The 17,732-nt window shown below is 48.5% G+C and overlaps 1 protein-coding gene across 1 annotated transcript in view; it reads left to right on the top strand.

Annotated features, from left to right (window-relative positions):
• Nucleotides 1-210: 210 nt before the first annotated feature.
• The window catches only part of wfdc1 (WAP four-disulfide core domain 1), a 61,165-nt gene continuing 43,643 nt past the window's right edge, over nt 211-17,732 (top strand). The window contains exon 1 of the mRNA XM_038806319.1: nt 211-669. Within this exon, the coding sequence (XP_038662247.1) occupies nt 550-669 (120 nt within the window). The 5' untranslated portion in view covers nt 211-549. The remainder of the gene's footprint in view (nt 670-17,732) is intronic.

The following is a 17,732-nucleotide window of genomic DNA, read 5'->3' as shown; positions in this document are numbered from 1 at the left end:
CTCCACAACCAAATCCACTTTTAATTCGACTGGAATATAAAATACTCGATGACTGAGATTTTAAATTTGGGACTGAAGTTTTACTGTCGCTTTGCCAAAATGGTTTTATTATTCCCATATGCCAGCTGCTTTATTGGGATTTTTACTGACACGTGTCAGCTTGAACAGCTGTGGGTGGGTGGGATGGGGGTGTCCCCAGGAGCAGGGGAATGGTGCAGTTCAGCTCACCCTTCTCCAACTGTGGGCCAGTCAGCCTGGATCAGCTGCAGCTTGAGAACACGCTTGCAGCACATCTAAAAATATCTGGCTAATATTAGGGTGGCTGCAGTTTGGTGCGTGGAGAGGGCGAGGCGTGAATATCTGATCCAAAACAAAAAGAAACTGGAGGAGTCTTCACCGGTACGACCTGGATCAACTCGCTGCAGCAACACTTTCCCCGATTGTGTTGCTGCTGCAAGTGTGTCTGCCTGAGCTGCTGCTTCTCTCTCTCTCTCTCTCTGTCTGTCTTCGCCCAGCGCCGTCCTGAGCGGCTGGGAGGACAACTTTGCCATGGGTCGCTCTGGAAGTTTGCAGGGAAGTTTTCTGACCGCTGCTCTCCTCTGCTGCCTGACACTGCAGCCCGTGCCCGGATTTGCCAAGAGTGTTCGTGTGAAAGGAGACAAATACGATGTAAGTGCTATTGCTCAAAGGGTGGTTTGTGGCGGGGGGATACTGAAAGACTATTCCAAACCAGCATTTCGCAGTCGAAGAGGTATCGAGCCCCTTTTAATCCATGGCACATGTTGCTGGGGTTGGATCCCTTCAGGCAGGAGGTGAACTGCTAACTATAACGCTGTCAGGTCATAAATTGTGGACGAAGAGTCTCCCACTCATTTGCTGCTTTGCACAGGGCGTTAGCTGTGATGGTTTGAAAAGTACACGTCCTTTCCCAGCCAAGCCTGGAGGACTGGTGCAAATGCTGACAGGAGAAGTTGCTGGATTCATCTGAACTGTCTGGAGACATAGAAATCCTGTTGCCTTTGGGTCGGATTGATCCAGCCAGCAGCGAAACGCAACGGGTTCACTTTGAGAGACTTTTGAGACAAGTAGACTATTCCAAGCAGATGCATAAATTAGCCGACAGGGGGACGGTTGTCGGAGGGGAGCTCGTATGTGTGTGTAAAATGTGTGTGTGTGTGTGTAAATTGTGTGTGTGTAAAAGTGTGTAAAATGTGTGTCTGTAAAGTGTGTGTGTAGCGGGTGTGTGCCTATGCATAAAATGTGTGTGAAGTGTGTGTACATTGTGTGTAGTGTGTGTGCTTTTGTGTAAAACGTGTGTGAAGTGTGTGTGTACATTGTGTGTAAATGTTTGCGTGTCTATGCGTCAAATGTGTTTGTGAAGTGTGTGCGTACATTGTGCGTAGTGTGTGTACCTATGTGTAAGCTCGTGTTTGAAACAAACCTGTTGGACTTTAACCTGGTGTTGTAAGACTTCTTACTGTGCTCACCCCAGTCCAACGCCGGCATCTCCACATTATGTGTAGAATGAGTGTGTGAAGTGTGTGTAAAGTGTGTGTGTGCCTGTGTAAAATGTGTGTGGAAAGTGCGTACATTGTGTGTGTGCCTATGTGTAAAATGTGTGTGTGAAGCATGTGTGTGTAAAGTGTGTGTGTACATTTTGTGTAAAGTGTGTGTGTGCCTATGTGTAAAATATGTGTGTGAAGAATGTAGTGTGTGTAAAGTGTGTGTGTTTGTAAATGTGTGTAGTGTGTAAAGTGTATGTAAAATGTGTGTGTAAAATGTGTGTGTAAAGTCTGTGGTGTGTGTGTGTGGGGACTTCGCAAAAATAGCCAGATTGGCCGGTACCCTGGGCGAAAGGGCACACACATGGACAATCCATACGCAGTGCCTACACAGGGAAGGGAGTCTTACCATTCACTGCTAGTGACCATCCCAATTAACATTCAATTCAACTATGCCCAACTCTTAAAGTTGTCCTTTGCCTGGCAAGACCGCGGTGCTCTTAAAGCATGATGTCAGCTAACTTTACACCGAGTGAAGCAACTGTCGCAGGACAAAAGGACACTGTGGATTATATAATTAGGATGCAACAATTAATCCCAGTTCATATGCAGAAGATTTATAATTTCTGCAGGTTTTCAATAAACAGTATAAGATGGAAAATGAACAGGAGTGCAAGGGAAGCAATCAAGGGTCAAACAAATTTCAAATCCTGCGGAATACACGCACATCGTCACTAACTGGGTAAAAACTCACAGCGCCAGTAATGTTTGGAATAATACATCTCCAACATACTCATTACCAAGGATTGAATTTTATCTTAAACCTGAATTTCTCACATTTAGATGCTTTGGAAAGCAAACCCCCCGCAGTCTTCCTGATGTGAACCCGCTTCACAGTTTAATGACTATCTAGAAGGACAGTTTTTGATGGCCAGTGTTTTGTAACGAGCTACATCCCAGCGGTGGGTTATAATGGGCTTTCATGCTGGCTACAAAACACTTGAAACTCACCATCACTCAGGGAGAAGTATTCTGTTTGTTCTCTTTTGAAAAATGATCCGTGGAATGTGAAGCAGCCTTTTAGCGTTATGTTATGTCACTTATGTTTATTAGTCTTTGCTTTTAATTTGTGTGAGTTATAACTTTACTGACAAGGGAAATAATAGTCTTTTAGGAAAGAAATGAATGGATGCGATTAGTGTTTTTCATAGAATGAAAACGGGAAAACTTGGTGCCAACAATGCAATAGTCAACATGGAGCTGATTGAGTGAGGGTGATGTAAAGGTATAAGTACAAGGTTGGTAGCAAACAACACAATTAGATCCATAGAATCCCTGCAGTGCAGAAGGAGTCCATTTGGCCCATCGAGTCTGCACCGATCCTCCGAAAGAGCACTCCCTATCTAGGCATCCCCCTCCCCCACCCCCCTATCCCCGTGACCCCGTGCATTGACCATGGCGTATCCGCCTATCTGCACATCTGTGGACTATGGGATGAAACCAGAGCACCCAGAGGAAACCCACGCAGACATGGGGAAAAAATGCAAACTCCAAGATTTAACGGTTAAGCACAAAGTTGGTACTAGATAACACACTAGATCCATAAAATCCCTACAGTGCAAACGGAGGCCATTCAGTCCATCAAATCGACACCGACCCTCTGAAGCAGCACTCTCTACCTAGGCCCACTCCGCAATTTTGTATGGCCAATCCAACTAAACTATGATGTACCATCAATTGGACGTGAGACACGATGAAGATCCAAACTGTGGCTTTAATCAGCTAGTTGTTAGCCCGGTGGTCAACTATAGAGAAAGGCCGACCACCGGGAACTCTGGGTACTTATACCCCGCCTCAGAGGCGGGGTCTACTTGCCTCTCTACCAATTGGTGAGCAGTCACATGACTAGTCCCAGCCAATCAGATGAGAGTCACATGACCAGCCAGAGCCAATGGGAAACCAATGCTCTGCACCAATGGCAGTGCTCCCATTCATACCACCACATTCACCCCTTGTGGAGAAAGAAGGCGGGGGGGGGGGGGTTGTAAGGGGAAGAGAGAGAGAGAGGGGGGGGGGGGTCCGAGGACTGGTGGTATGAGTAGAGACAATCGAGAAGATGGGGGATGCCCACTGGCTCGTGGCAAAAATGAACAACACTAACTACATTAGGAGGCAAAAAATATTACAATAGAGTCCAATAAAGTCCCATGGTTGCATCAGATGGACACGATCAGCCTGTCGGGTGCCCGTGGTATTCTGGTGGACCGTCGCAGTGGAGCCGGTGACGTCGGGCCGATGGTCGTCCTTGCCTCCAGGAGCGTCAGTGGTAGATGTGTCTCCGTACCCCGGGCCGGTGGTGAAGACGCTGTAATTGGGGAAGAGGGGGTCTGTCCGCTGGGTCGTGGGGGCGCGGGGGGTGCTGGGGGGAATTGGGGTTGGGGGGAGGTGTTGATGTAAGAGGAGAAGGCTGCACGCCGGTGGGTGCCAGGTCCCGAAGCGAGACCGTATCCTGCCGACAGTCGGGATACTCCACGTACGCATATTGCAGGTTGGCGTGGAGTAACTGGACTCGCTCAACCAACGGGTCAGACTTGTGCACCCGCACATGCTTCCGGAGCAAGATGGGCCTGGGGGTGGCCAGCCAGGTCGGGAGAGGGAATCCTGAGGACGACTTCCTGGGGAAAACGAGAAGACGTTCATGAGGTGTTTGATAGGTGGTAGTACAGAGGAGAGACCGGATTGAGTGCAGGGCGTCGGGGATGACCTCTTGCCAACAGGGGATAGGGAGATCTCTGGACCATAGGGCCAGCAGGATGGTCTTCCAAATTGTGCCATTCTCCTGCTCGACCTGACCGTTACCCCGGGGGTTATAACTGGTCGTCCTGCTAGAGGCTATGCCCCTGCTGAGCAGGAATTGACGCAGTTCATCACTCATAAAGGAGGACCCCCGGTCGCTGTGGATGTACGCGGGGTAACCGAACAGGGAGAAGATGGATAGGAGGGCCTTTATGACGGTTGTTGTGGTCATGTCGGGACAGGGAATGGTGAAAGGGAAGCGGGAGTACTCATCAATAACACTCAAGTAATATGTGTTACGGTTGTTGGAGGGGAGGGGACCCTTGAAGTCTATACTGAGACATTCGAAGGGGCGGGACGCCTTAATCAGATGCGCTCGTTCGGGGCGGTAGAAGTGCGGTTTGCATTCGGCGCAGACGTGGCAGTCCCTGATGACGGTCCTGACTTCCTCAATGGAGTAGGGCAGGTTGCGGGTCTTAATACAGTGGTAAACACGGGTGACCCCTGGATGGCAGAGGTCCGTGTGGAGGGAGCGGAGGCGGTCAATCTGCACGCTGGCGCAGGTACCGCGGGATAGGGCATCGGGAGGCTCGTTGAGCTTACCAGGACGATACAAGATATCGTAGTTGTACGTGGACAACTCGATCCGCCACCGCAAGATCGTGTCATTCTTGATCTTGCCCCTCTGTGGATTATCGAACATGAAAGCCACTGACCGTTGGTCTGTGAGGAGGGTAAACCCCCTGCCGGCCAGATAGTGCCTCCAATATCGCACAGCTTCGACTATGGCCTGTGCCTCCTTTTCCACCGAGGAATGGCGGATTTCGGAAGCGTGGAGGGTCCGGGAGAAGAAGGCCATGGGTCTGCCTGGTTGCTTCAGGGTGGCCGCCAGAGCTACGTCAGATGCGTCGCTCTCGACCTGGAATGGGAGGGACTCGTCGATAGCACGCATCGTGGCCTTTGCGATATCCGCTTTGATGCGGCTAAAGGCCTGGCGGGCCTCCATTGACAGGGGAAAGGAGGTGGACTGGATGAGGGGGCGAGCTTTGTCGGCATAGTTGGGGATCCACTGGACGTAATAGGAGAAGAAGCCCAGGCAGCGTTTGAGGGAGTTGGGGAGAGGGAGTTCCATCAGGGGGCGCATGCGTTCGGGATCGGGGCCTATCACTCCGTTACGCACTACGTAGCCAAGGATGGCTAGGTGGTCGGTGCTAAACATGCACTTATCCTTATTGTAGGTTAAATTAAGGAGTTTTGCGGTTCGGAGGAATTTTTGAAGGTTGATGTCATGGTCCTGCTGGTCGTGGCCGCAGATGGTGACGTTATCGAGATACGGGAAGGTATCCCGTAACCCGTGCTTGTCGACCATTTGGTCCATCTCCCGTTGGAAGACCGAGACCCCATTTGTGACACCGAATGGAACCCTGAGGAAGTGGTAGAGGTGCCCATCTGCCTCAAACACGGTGTACTTGCGGTCACTCGCGCGGATGGGGAGCTGGTGGTAGGCAGACTTAAGATCCACCGTGGAAAAAACGTTGTACTTCGCGATCCTGTTAACCAGGTTGGAAATACGGGGGGGAGGATACGCGTCCAGCTGCGTAAGCCTGTTGATGGTCTGACTGTAATCAATGACCATCCGGTTTTTCTCCCCAGTCCGAACTACCAGCACTTGGGCTCACCAGGGACTGTTGCTGGCTTCGATAACCCCTTCCTTAATGAGCCTCTGGACCTCAGACCCGATGAAGGTCCGGTCTTTGGCACTGTATCGTCTGCTCCTAGTGGCGACAGGTTTACAATCTGGGGTGAGATTAGCAAACAAGGAAGCGGGGTCCACTTTGAGGGTCGCGAGACTGCAGACAGTAAGGGCCGCCGAATTAAAAGGTCAAGCTCTGCAGGTTGCACTGGAAATCCAGGCCCAAGAGTGCTGGAGCGCATAGACGGGGGAGAATGAGGAGTTTGTAGTTTTTGAAAACCCTCCCCTGGACCGCGGGTGATCCGTGGTCGCTGCGCGGAACAGCAGCAACCGACTTGATCAGGCAGACCACCGCGTAATGGCCCTTCTTTCCGCAGCTCTTACACAGAGCGGAGCGGGCTGGGCAGCACGGGCGGGGGTGTTTGGAGAGGCCGCACAAATAGCAGCGGGGCCCCGTTAGCTTGTCGGAGCGTCCCGCAGCGCAGGCCTGGGTGGGGTCGGGGTCAGCGGAGGACGGGGGTGGCGCGTGCCATGAAGTCCAGGGGGTTGCTGCGCGGCCGGGGGCATATGCGCGGGCGTCCAGGTCGGCGACCTCCAGGGAGGTTGCGAGGGTCCGTGCCTCAGCTTAGCTGAGGGCGTTCTTCTCCAGTAATCGTTGGCGGATAGAGGAGGATTGCATGCCGGCAACATAAGCGTCTCTAATTAAAAGTACCCTGTGCTCTGTCGCAGAAACTTGGGGACAGGCGCACATTCTCCCTAGAGCCGTGAGGGCCTGGTAGAACTTGTCGAGTGACTCACCAGGGAACTGTTGTCTGGTAGTCAGGAGATGCCGTGCATATACTTCGTTGACCCGCCGGAGAAAGTGTCCTTTCAGGATATCCATGGCCGCGTCATAATCATTTTCATCCTCAATCATTGAATATGCCGCCGTGCCCATGCACGAGTGGAGGATGTGGAGTTTCTGCTCCTTGATGGGCTTGCTGGCTGCAGTCGTCAGGTAGCTATTAAAACACGCCTGCCAATGTTTAAAGATTGCAGGCGCATTTGAGGCATGCGGGCTGGTGCGGAGGCAGTCAGGCTTGATGCGAAGCTCCATTCCAAAATTCTAGCTGATTAAATTGATGTACCATCAATTGGACGCGAGACACAATTGATGAAGATACAAACTGTGGCTTTAATCAGCTAGTTGTTAGCCCGGTGGTCGACTACAGAGAAAGGCCGACCGCCGGGAAATCTGGGTACTTATACCCCGCCTCAGAGGCAGGGTCTACTTGCCTCTCGACCAATTGGTGAGCAGTCACATGACTAGTCCCAGCCAATCAGATGACAGGCACATGCCCAGCCAGAGCCAATGGGAAACCAATGCTCTGCACCAATGGCAGTGCTCCCATTCATACCACCACAAACTATAAATCCATTTCAAGTTGCAGCATCTATATTAAATCTTGCATTCTCCAATGCTTTGGTTCTGTTTGTCCATCTGGGAGGGACTGCCCCCGGCATAGTTCCATTCCTATATAGTCATAGTCAGGAAATCACATGAAATGGCTTATCTTCCTGCTCCATTACCCCTGTAGTAACCCCATGATCCCTTCCTATTTCTGACTTCCTGGCTGCTCCTGAATACGAAGGATGGCATAGCCATAATGTCACTGGACTCGTAATCCAGAGGCATGCTCACACTCTGCGGACATGGATTCAGATCCCACCATGGCAGCCTGAGGAATTAGAATTTGACGATTAAATCTGGAATTAACGAAAGGAGGCATAGTGACCATGAAACTACCATCAATTGTTTCACAGGCTTTGAATCCAACTGCCCTTGTCCAGGTCCACAACAATGTGATTGCCACTTAAATTTCCTGTGAAATGGTCCAGCAAGTCACTCAGTTCAAGTGAAATTAGACATTTTCAGCACATTCTGACCTTTTCCAGTGATATCTGCATCCTGTAAAAGAATAAAGAAAAAATATTAGCAGAAAACCATGCCAAGTGCTACATATACACTGACATTTATAAAGACCCCTCCATTAGATTTGATTTGTCGCGTTGCTTGCCTGACATCCAGCCTTGGAGAAGGAGAAATTTCCTCCAATTAAATATTGGAAAGATCTTCTGTCCCCAGTGTAAACTGTATTTCTGCCAGTGACTATCCTCCCTGGCAACTGCCTGAAGCTGTTGAGAGGCGACCTGATGGAGGTCTACAAGATTATGAGTGGCATGGACAGAGTGGATAGTCAGATGCTCTTTCCTGGGATAGGAAAGTCAAGTACTAGGGGACATAGGTTTAAAGTGTGTGGCGAAAAGTTTAGAACAGATGTGCGAGGGAATATTTTTACACAGAGGGTGGTAAGTATATGGAATGCACTGCCTGGGAGGTGGTGGGAGCAGGTACGATAGCAGCATTTAAGAGGCACCTAGACAAATATATGAATAGGGTGGGAATGGAAGGGTACGGACTCCGTAAGGGCGTACAGTTTTAGTTTAGGCAGGTACCATAGTCAGTGCAGGCTTGGAGGATCAAAGGGCCTGTTCCTGTCTGCTGCATTGTTGTTTGTTCATAGTATCCTGACATGCTATCCTCTCTATCACCAAGGTTGCAAACTGTTGCCACCTCCATAATACTGCTCATCTCTCCCCTTGCCTCAGCCTACTCTTGATCATCAGCAAAGTGATCGAGCATTTATTCAGAAACAACCTACCAGGCTCACTCGGCTCCGAACTTCATTCCAGCCTTGGATGAAGTGTGGACAAAGGAGCTGAACTCGAGGTGAGGCGAGAGTGGACTGCCCTTAACATCAAGGCATATTTGACTGATTATGGCATCAAAGAACCCTAGCAAAACTGGTGTCAATGGGAAACAGGGGGCAAGCTTGCCATTGGTTGGAGTCATACCTAGTACAAAGGAAATTGGTCTGGTTGTTGGAGATCCATCGTCTCAGTCCCAGGACATCACTTCAAGAGTGTCTTGGAAAATATATTTATTTACTGAGGGACTATAGTGGTTTGGATATATTGGAAAAGTTGGCTACTTACTGAGGGACTATAGCGGTTTGGATAGATTGGAAAAGATGTCTATTTACTGACGGGCTATAGGTTTGTGGATAGATTGGGTGAAAATGGGGTTCCTCTCCTTGAAGAGAAGGTTGAGAGGAGATTTGATATTGTGAGGGACCCAGAGAAAATATATAGGGCGCGATTCTCCCGAGTTACGAAAACTCGGGAAGCTGGCGTCAAAAACGGGCGCGTTTGACGCCAGCCTCAGCCCCCCCGACCGGGAACCGATTCAGCTCCCCGATCGGGGCTAGCATCGCGCGGCCGTGAACTCCGGCATCGCGGGCTTAACGATTTTCGTTAAGCCCGCTAGCCAGAGTTAGCGACGGCTGACGCGTCAGATGACGTCAGCCGCGCATGCGCGGATTGGACGACTCCAACCCGCGTGTGCGCGGATGACGTCATCACGCATATGCGTGAAACCCGCGCATGCGCGGGCCGGTATGCCCCTCAGCCGCCCCGCGAATGGATCCAGCGGGGCGGCGGAGGGAGAAAGAGTGCGCGGGTTAAGTACCCGCTGCCTGCGATCGGTGCCCACCGATCGCGGGCCCATGGCACCCTTGGCACGGCCGTGGTACTGCCGTGCCAATCGGTGCCATGGTTCCCCAGATCGGGACTTTACGGCCGTTTTTACGAACGGCCAGACCAGGTGTGTTTTACGTAGATAAAAACGGCCGTAAAGGCCTTGGAAATCGGCCCATCGGCCATCGTAAAAAAACGGCGAGCAGCGATTCATGTCGGGGGGCAGCCGTGGGGGGGGGGGGAGAATAGCGGGAGGGCGTCGGACCAGCGTGTCCGTAAAAATTTACGCCGCCCGCTATTCTCCGAATTTTCGTGAACGCGGAGAATTGCGCCCATAGAAACTGTTCCCACTGGTAGAAGAGTCAAGTACCAGAGGACACAGATTTCAAGTAATTGGCAACAAAAAAAACAAGGGCACCAGGATTGAAAAACCTTTTAATGCAGCAAGTGTTTACGACCTGCAATCTTTGTTTTAAAGAGTGGCGAAGACAGTATCAATTGTGGCTTTTGACAGGAAATTTGTGAAGCACCTGAAGGGAAAACATTTGCAAGGTTATGGGTAAAGGGAGGGGGTCTAACTAAAATGCTCTTGCCAAACAGGCTGAATTGCTTTCTTGTGGTGTAACCATTCAATGGTTTAGTACAGAGTTCTAACTTGGACGCAGATGACAGAATAGATATGCTGAAGAGCATTGGTCTGGATGTACTCCATAGAACAGTGAACTCGCCTGCCCGTCTCATTGTAGCAACGGATGCGGACTTGGAAATACAAATAATGTTTTTTTCTTGGTTTGTCCCTTTGATAAATCTATTGATAGAAACTTGAATACAATTTGCTCCAAGCCCTTTTGAAGCTACCCCTGAAATACATAGCTGGATGAGTAGGAGTTCAGATCATGGCCATTTTTAAAGTGAAAAGACCACAATCCAAGTTTTCACTGAGTTGAATATTGTCGATCAGTGAGTTTCAATTTGCATTATTAAAAAGGAGAGACTTTTACAGTGTTGCTTAGGGACTGAATGAAAGAGAGCTGCACCTTCAGATCAAAGCATGAGGTCTTTCAGAGGTGTAACATGTCTGGTGCATTTCTTTCCAGAGGAAAGGACTATCCTGTATCGTTTATGTCATTCTGAAGCCTGCAGTTGCCTGAATTGCATTTTCGGAATCTGTAATGACAACCTGCACTTAAATATTTTACTACATATGTGAGTACAAAGGACAGTTCAGTAACAATTTGATTTAAAAGTACTATTTGTATCCTTTAAAATTATGACTGTCAGAAGCTTCCTGGAAATATACTAAGAAGGGCTGAGGTCAAAGTAGATAGAAACCATGGGCAATTACTATAAATACAAACTATCCACTCTTGGAGAAATTTAGTGTAGCAATTTTCTATTCATCTCATTTGTTTGCTTGGTAATTTCTACTTGTTGCCCCCCCCCCCCCCCCCCCCCCCCACCCCGCCCTGTTGCAGTTAGATTTAAAGAGGTACAAGCTACATACACAACCTGTAATCAGTGCGAAAACAGAGTAAAGAGATGACATTAATTGTGCGCTATTTGACATGACCTCGCGTGTTCGCCTGGTTGTTCTTGCAGAAGCATTTTCAATAAATATTGGAAAGTGACTTCTGCGATTAAAATGGTCATGGTAGAGTTTTATTTGGTGAACTGGGCCGGCTGAGAAGGGAAGCAGATCATGGATCCTTCCCATCAGGGGTCCACCTATTTCAATTATGGGCCATGTGTGACATGCACATGTATTGTAATTATCTAAGTGACCAAGTTGCGTCATTCTAAATATTCTGTTACCTTGAACGGTGGAGCAGGCTCAAAGGGCTGAATGTCTCACTCCTGCTCCTCAGCCCTATCCGTTACAGCATTGGGAACCGAGGGTAATTATTTCCTCCTGCTGTCCAATGTTGCAGTGACGGTGGAGAAAAAGAGGGAGATGATTGATTATAATTAATTTTGGCAAATAACCTTAACCAGCAACATAGGTTGGCAGCAACCGCTTAAACCCTCCTATCCCCGATCAGTTGCTGATGCTGATGGGGTGTCATTTTCACAATCAATCTGTGATGAAACGACAAATGTCATGAAACGACATTTCATGAAACTGTTTCTGGAAGACCATTTTAATTACATGTATAGTTGATGCCCTGCCTATAGCTTCCATTATTCTCTACAATACATCTTCCAGGTAAACCAAACATGCCTTTACCCAGTTTCTGTTGACCTCTGATCTGTCTATGGATTTCTAAGTATTTATTTTAACTCTAATTATTTCGTTTGATAATTTTCGATAATTATCAAAAATGTTTAAGCTAAACTAAATAGTTGCTAATTATGTGGATTTCCTCCTTTATGAACAGAAGTGTAACAATTTGCCTGCAGTCCTGTGACAAAAATTCTCTCAAAAGAATTTTGAAAATATCTCGGTTAGTCCCTCTTACTTCCACACTAATTGTACTTGGCTGCTAATGACTGCAAAACAACATATGCCAATTTTAAGATCTTTTAAGTGTAGAATAATTTAATGAGCAGTTTTATGCCTGTTGTAGACCAAAAATGAGACTTTAGTGGCGTTACTGGTGGTTAGACAAACTTCAATCACAATGGTCTCCCACAGATATCAGATGGATTTAATTAACCCCCAACCCAACATGTCTCAATGCCCTTAGAAATATAAAAACGTAGACCCAATCAACACTTCATATCCCTTGGGCCAGTCACATACTTCACACGTCACAGACTTGTTATGGCTCAGAAGAGGCCATTTGGACCATCGTTTCTGCACGTGATTTTCAAATAAGTATCATGATCTAGTACCATTCCCCTGCTTTTTCCCCATAACCCTGCACAATGTTTCTATTCAAATAATCATCTAATTCCCTCACTTTTTGTCTTTTGGATCATTCAACAGACCTGTTTGTCAAAAAAGTATCTGTCACCCCCTTACAATTTATAAAATCCTAGACTTCCTCCCTGGGTAGACTACTCCACATAGTCACGATCCACTACATGATGTTACATCTTTTCCTGTTTAAACTGAGGTTAATCACGCGATTCAGCGGACTCAAGTTAAAGTTCGGTTTTGGGTGCTTTTGGCGGGGGTTTTGCAATGGTTACGTTGGCGAGATTGCGGCACATATTCAATGAAAATGAGCCCCTACGAGATTCTTTTTTTTAAAATTTAGAGTACCCAATCCATTTTTTCCAATTAAGGGGCAATTTACCGTAGCCAATTTACCTACCCTGCATATCTTTGGGTAGTGGGGGCGAAACGCACGCAAACACAGGGAGAATGTGCAAACACCACATGGACAGTGACCCAGAGCGGGATTGAACCTGGGACCTCAGTGCCGTGAGGCAGCAGGGCTAACTCACTGCGTCACTGTGCTGCCCAACAAGATTCTTGATAGCACTGGCTCCATCGCCATCTGATTCGCCTGACTCATTCCTCAGCAGCTTGCTGCGAACAAGGGAGGGCTGTTTTTAAATGCTCCCTCAGCACTCACTACCAGTCAACACACAAGCATGTCAGCACGGTGGCCTGCTCTTCTTTAGGGATGCTGGCCTCACAAGGCTTCTCAATGCTGTGGACGGGAGGCGGGGCACCTTGTTCCCCTGAGGGGGTCGGAAGACGAGCAGCAGGGTCAGCAATGCAGCCTGGGAGGCAGTGGCTGTCAGTTTGGGCAGCATGACCAGGAGGACCGCCATCCAATGTCGGAAGACCAACGACCTCCACTCAGCTGCAAGGGTAAGTTACTACCACTCTCCTTGCATCAGTTACGCCGGCTGCCCCTCAAGTTCCTACCAACTAGTCCTCCAACCAGCACCCCCCCCCCCCCCCCCCCACTCCCCCACTCTCCCAATCAACTGGCTGACACCTCGCACATTCCTCACATCCAATCTTAGTGCTTGTTCCTCAGAGCCCCTGGCATCCACCAGCCCAACCTCTTCATGTCCAGGTACAGTGCCCACGCATGCCACCTACTATAGACCCTCCGACCCAACAAGCATGCGACTCACAATGCCTCTTTGCCCCGCAAGAGAAGATAGTCCATAATAAATGGGAAAGGGCCAAGATGGTGGGAGGAATCCCAGAGATTCAAGTACATACCCCCTATTAGGCATGGACCCAGGAAATCGCAGGATTACCCAAGGAGTTTCTATACCCAAGGGCAGCATGGTAACACAGTGGTTAGCACTTTTGGATCACATCTGCAGGATCCCAGGTTTGATTCCCGGCTTGCATCACTGTCTGTGTGGAGTCTGCACGTTCTCCCCGCATCTGCGTGGGTTTCATCCGGATGCTCCCCTTTTCTCCCACAGTCCAAAGATGTCCAGGTTAGGTGGATGGGCCATGTTAAAATTGCCCTTCCGTCCAAAAAGGTTGGGTGGGGTTACGGGGAAGGTGGAGGTGTGGGATTGGGTAGGGTGTCCTTTCCAAGAGCTGGTGCAGACTCGATAGGCCGAATGGCCTCCTTCTGCATTGTAAATTCTATGATGAGAGAGCAGTCACCGACAGCGTGGTCGGCCTTTGCCAGGGAGGTGAGATCTGCTGCCTCTTCACCCAGAGGCAGAGCCCCTGGCATCCGCCAGCCCAACCTCTTCATGTCCAGGTACAGTGCCCACACATGCCACCTACTATAGACCCTCCAACCCAACAAGCATGCAACTCACAATGCCTCTTTGTCTCAAGTGAATTGTTCATGTCAGACAAAATGATCGGGCCGTCTCACTGACCACATGTCCATTGTCTCGCAGGATCACCATCTGATAAGGCCGGGCCATCCGGAGACAAAAACTCCCCACCATCCCCTCGCCACCCAAAAGAACACCTCAGAGGAGAGCTCCGAGGAGACTACAGGCACACACTTTGATGGACGACAGTAATGGCCTCTTCCGCTTTTTTCCCGGCGTGCCCCGATCCGCGCTGGCCGCAACATGGGCGCTGACTTGCACCCTGAATACATATTTCATTGGCTGGAATTTTCAACTCCAGTGGGGGCTAAAATGGAGGATATCTGAGTGGCTGCCCATTATATTCCCTACCCGGTTTCCCTTTCCATTGATGTCATCTTTTTTATAGCCGTGCCGAAGTTTAAAGTGCCGGGTTTATCTTAATATTGAATAATATTGAATAATATCTTGTTGTGGCATTTCTGATAAAAGCGCAGTGAGGGAAGCACTGTATCTGCTATCTGAATGGACACGGTAGCTCCTTCACAATCAGATTGAAGGACTTATAAACAAACTGCAGAAGGGTGTGTGAACTAGTGACATTGAGATCAATGGAATTCAGGCCACAATCGGTTCACCCACAATCCTATCAAGTGGAAGCAGGCTGAAAGGGCCAAATATACTCCTGTTTCTAAATGGTATGTTTATGTGTAGATGCTGGAAATACTCCGCACACCAAGCTCCATAGAATCATAGAAAACAGACAGTGTAGAAGGAGGCCGTTTGGCCGATCGAGTCTATACTGACCCTCTGAAAGAGCACCGTAACTACGCCCACTCCCCCATCCTAGCCCTGTAACCCATAACACCAACTAACCTTTGACCACTACAGGCAATGTAGCATGACCAATCCATCTAACCTGCACATCTTTGGACTGTGGGAGGAAACCGGAGCACCCGGAGGAAACCCAAGCAGACACAGGGAGAACGTGCAGACTCCAGACACACAGTCATCTGAGGCCGGAATTGAACCCGGGTCCCTGAGGCTGTGAGGCAGCAGTGCTAACCACTGTGCCACCGTGCATCTGTGCAGAGGAAGACTGTTTGGGTTACGTGGGGTTACTGGGTTACGGGGATAGGGTAGAGGTGTGGGCTTAGGTAGGGTGGTCTATCCAAGGGCCGGTGCAGACTCGATAGGCCGAATGGCTCCTTCTGCACTGTAAATTCTATGAATCTATGAATATCCTAACAAGTTTCAGGGAAACGTATACCTGAAGTAATGCGACTGCACACTTGAAATAGTCAATTCTCAGAGCCCGATAAGTTGATTGGCAGTAACTGACAACAGTCATAACTTTTAAAGAATACTTGTGCTTGAAATGCCAAGATTTAACTTTCTTTGGTGAATTTAGTTCGATTCTACCAAACAAATAGAGCAACGTCATGGCATTTAGTACAAATCAGTGATAATTGCTGTTTTTGTGACGTGAATGTGCAATTGTACAACTAGTAAGACATAAAACTTACATTGTAATTCTTTCAGGTGTATCAGTAAGATGTGATGGCCATGTTAAACACAGGCCAGGGCGTTCCTGCCCTGCCATAGCCGGTTTTCCCGTGGCGGGTGCGGCGATCCATTTAAATCCCCATTGACTTTGGTGCACCCTGAAAATCCTGCCCGGGGGGAGAGGGGTGAGGTGGAGGGGGGTTGGAAAATCGCACTGATGCTTTTTGTTAGAATTATATGAATTGTTGATTGTCAGTGGATGAATAGAAACAAATCCATTTTTGTCTCTGCCTTTGAAAACGTGTTATATTAAGGTTCTTGCAACAGCCACTGAACTTAAAGTAATGTCCAAATAACCCACAGCAAATTGAATGCCTTGTATAATAATCCTTTGATAATGTGTATCGTAGATCATGCCAGACACCGTTTAGAAAATAACTTTTATTCCTGAAAATAACTTATCTTTGATGATTGCAGTGTTGCGCTGAAATGCTGGGGCTTCTGTTTAGGAAGTCTTGAAATGCTGCAGCATGCTGGCCTCATTCATCCTTTCTCCAAAGGAAATGCCGCTAATCATTGTCACTCAAGCATTCAGTTTCCTCCATTCCTTCCTGTGGCTCCTCACTTGGCTCCTGAAATGCAACTTTTCAATTCGGAAGTTTTGAAAGGGTGCAGGGTTGAACCACAAAGTCCATAGTTCAGAGCCGGGGGAGTCACCACTTCACAACAACCAAAAACTTTGTATTCTCCCTGGGTAATTAAGAATTACAGAGCTCTTTTGAATTCTAATTGTTCAGTCGCATACTTGCCTGGATAACAGCAGTCACTGTAGTCTAAGAATAACTCATCTTGTGAAGTCCTTTGAGAGGTTTCTGCTACAGTTAGGGCTACTTCACAATATGCTTTGCTCACACATACTGCTACAGTTTGCTTCCTTGGATCACACTATGTATCAACTGAAACTTAACCCGATAGGTGGTAATTTTAAGTCCCTGTGCCAGTGAAACGATTCTCCGACAACGATTAGCAATTTTCCTATACACAGTCACGCCATTCTCCAATGATTAAAAGGCATTTTGCAAAATGTTGGGCAGATTTAGCGTTTTCCCTGCCATGGGGCAAGGATCCCAACAGCGACATCGATTTGTAAGTTTCAGTCTCCTTGTGAAAAGGTCTGTGATGGTGCTGCCACAGGTTGGGCGATGATCAGGTGCGCACGAGTGGTAGCATGTTTGCCATAGAAGGTGACTTTGACGTCAACTCGACGTCAACTAACCCTAATGTGACTTCCATCAGATGTGATGTATTATCATAGAACCATAGAATTTACATTGCAGAAGGAGGCCATTCAGCCCATCGAATCGGCACCAGCGCTTGGATAGAGCACCCTATCCCTGTACCCCTCTACCCTATCCCCATAACCCACTAACCCCACCTAACGCTTTGGACACCAAGGGGCAACTTAACATGGTCAATCCACCCAACCTGCACATCTTTGGACTGTGGGAGGAAACTGATTCACCCAGAGAAAACCCACGCAGTCACGGGGAGAAGGTGCAAACTCCACACAGACAGATATCCGGGGCCGGAATTGAACCCAGGTCCCTGGAGCTGTGAGGCAGCAGTGCTAATCACTGTGCCACCGTGCCACCCTGAACTTTTATTTATCGAGATGCACATTGCATGCCACACACCTCAAACAAACTTTCAACCAGCTCCTTTACCCATGCCTGCCGCTGGATGTTTTTGTTTATCTACCGTGATGGGATTTGAGAACCCCAGAACATTGCTCTAAGGTTTACCAATTCAGTGACCTATGCCACAGAGCCACACAATGGTGACTAATCAGCCTAGTTTGAGCACAAATAGATCAGTTACCTATCGATGTGATGGAGGTGCGTGTGGTGCTGAACGTATAAAGTTCACATTTCCCGTTGGCCAGTATGACTTGTCCATAGGAGACGGCTCCT

This window comes from Scyliorhinus canicula, chromosome 9 (assembly GCF_902713615.1).
Source record: "Scyliorhinus canicula chromosome 9, sScyCan1.1, whole genome shotgun sequence".
Classification (NCBI taxonomy): domain Eukaryota; kingdom Metazoa; phylum Chordata; class Chondrichthyes; order Carcharhiniformes; family Scyliorhinidae; genus Scyliorhinus; species Scyliorhinus canicula.
This window is presented reverse-complemented; position numbering and strand designations above follow the sequence as displayed.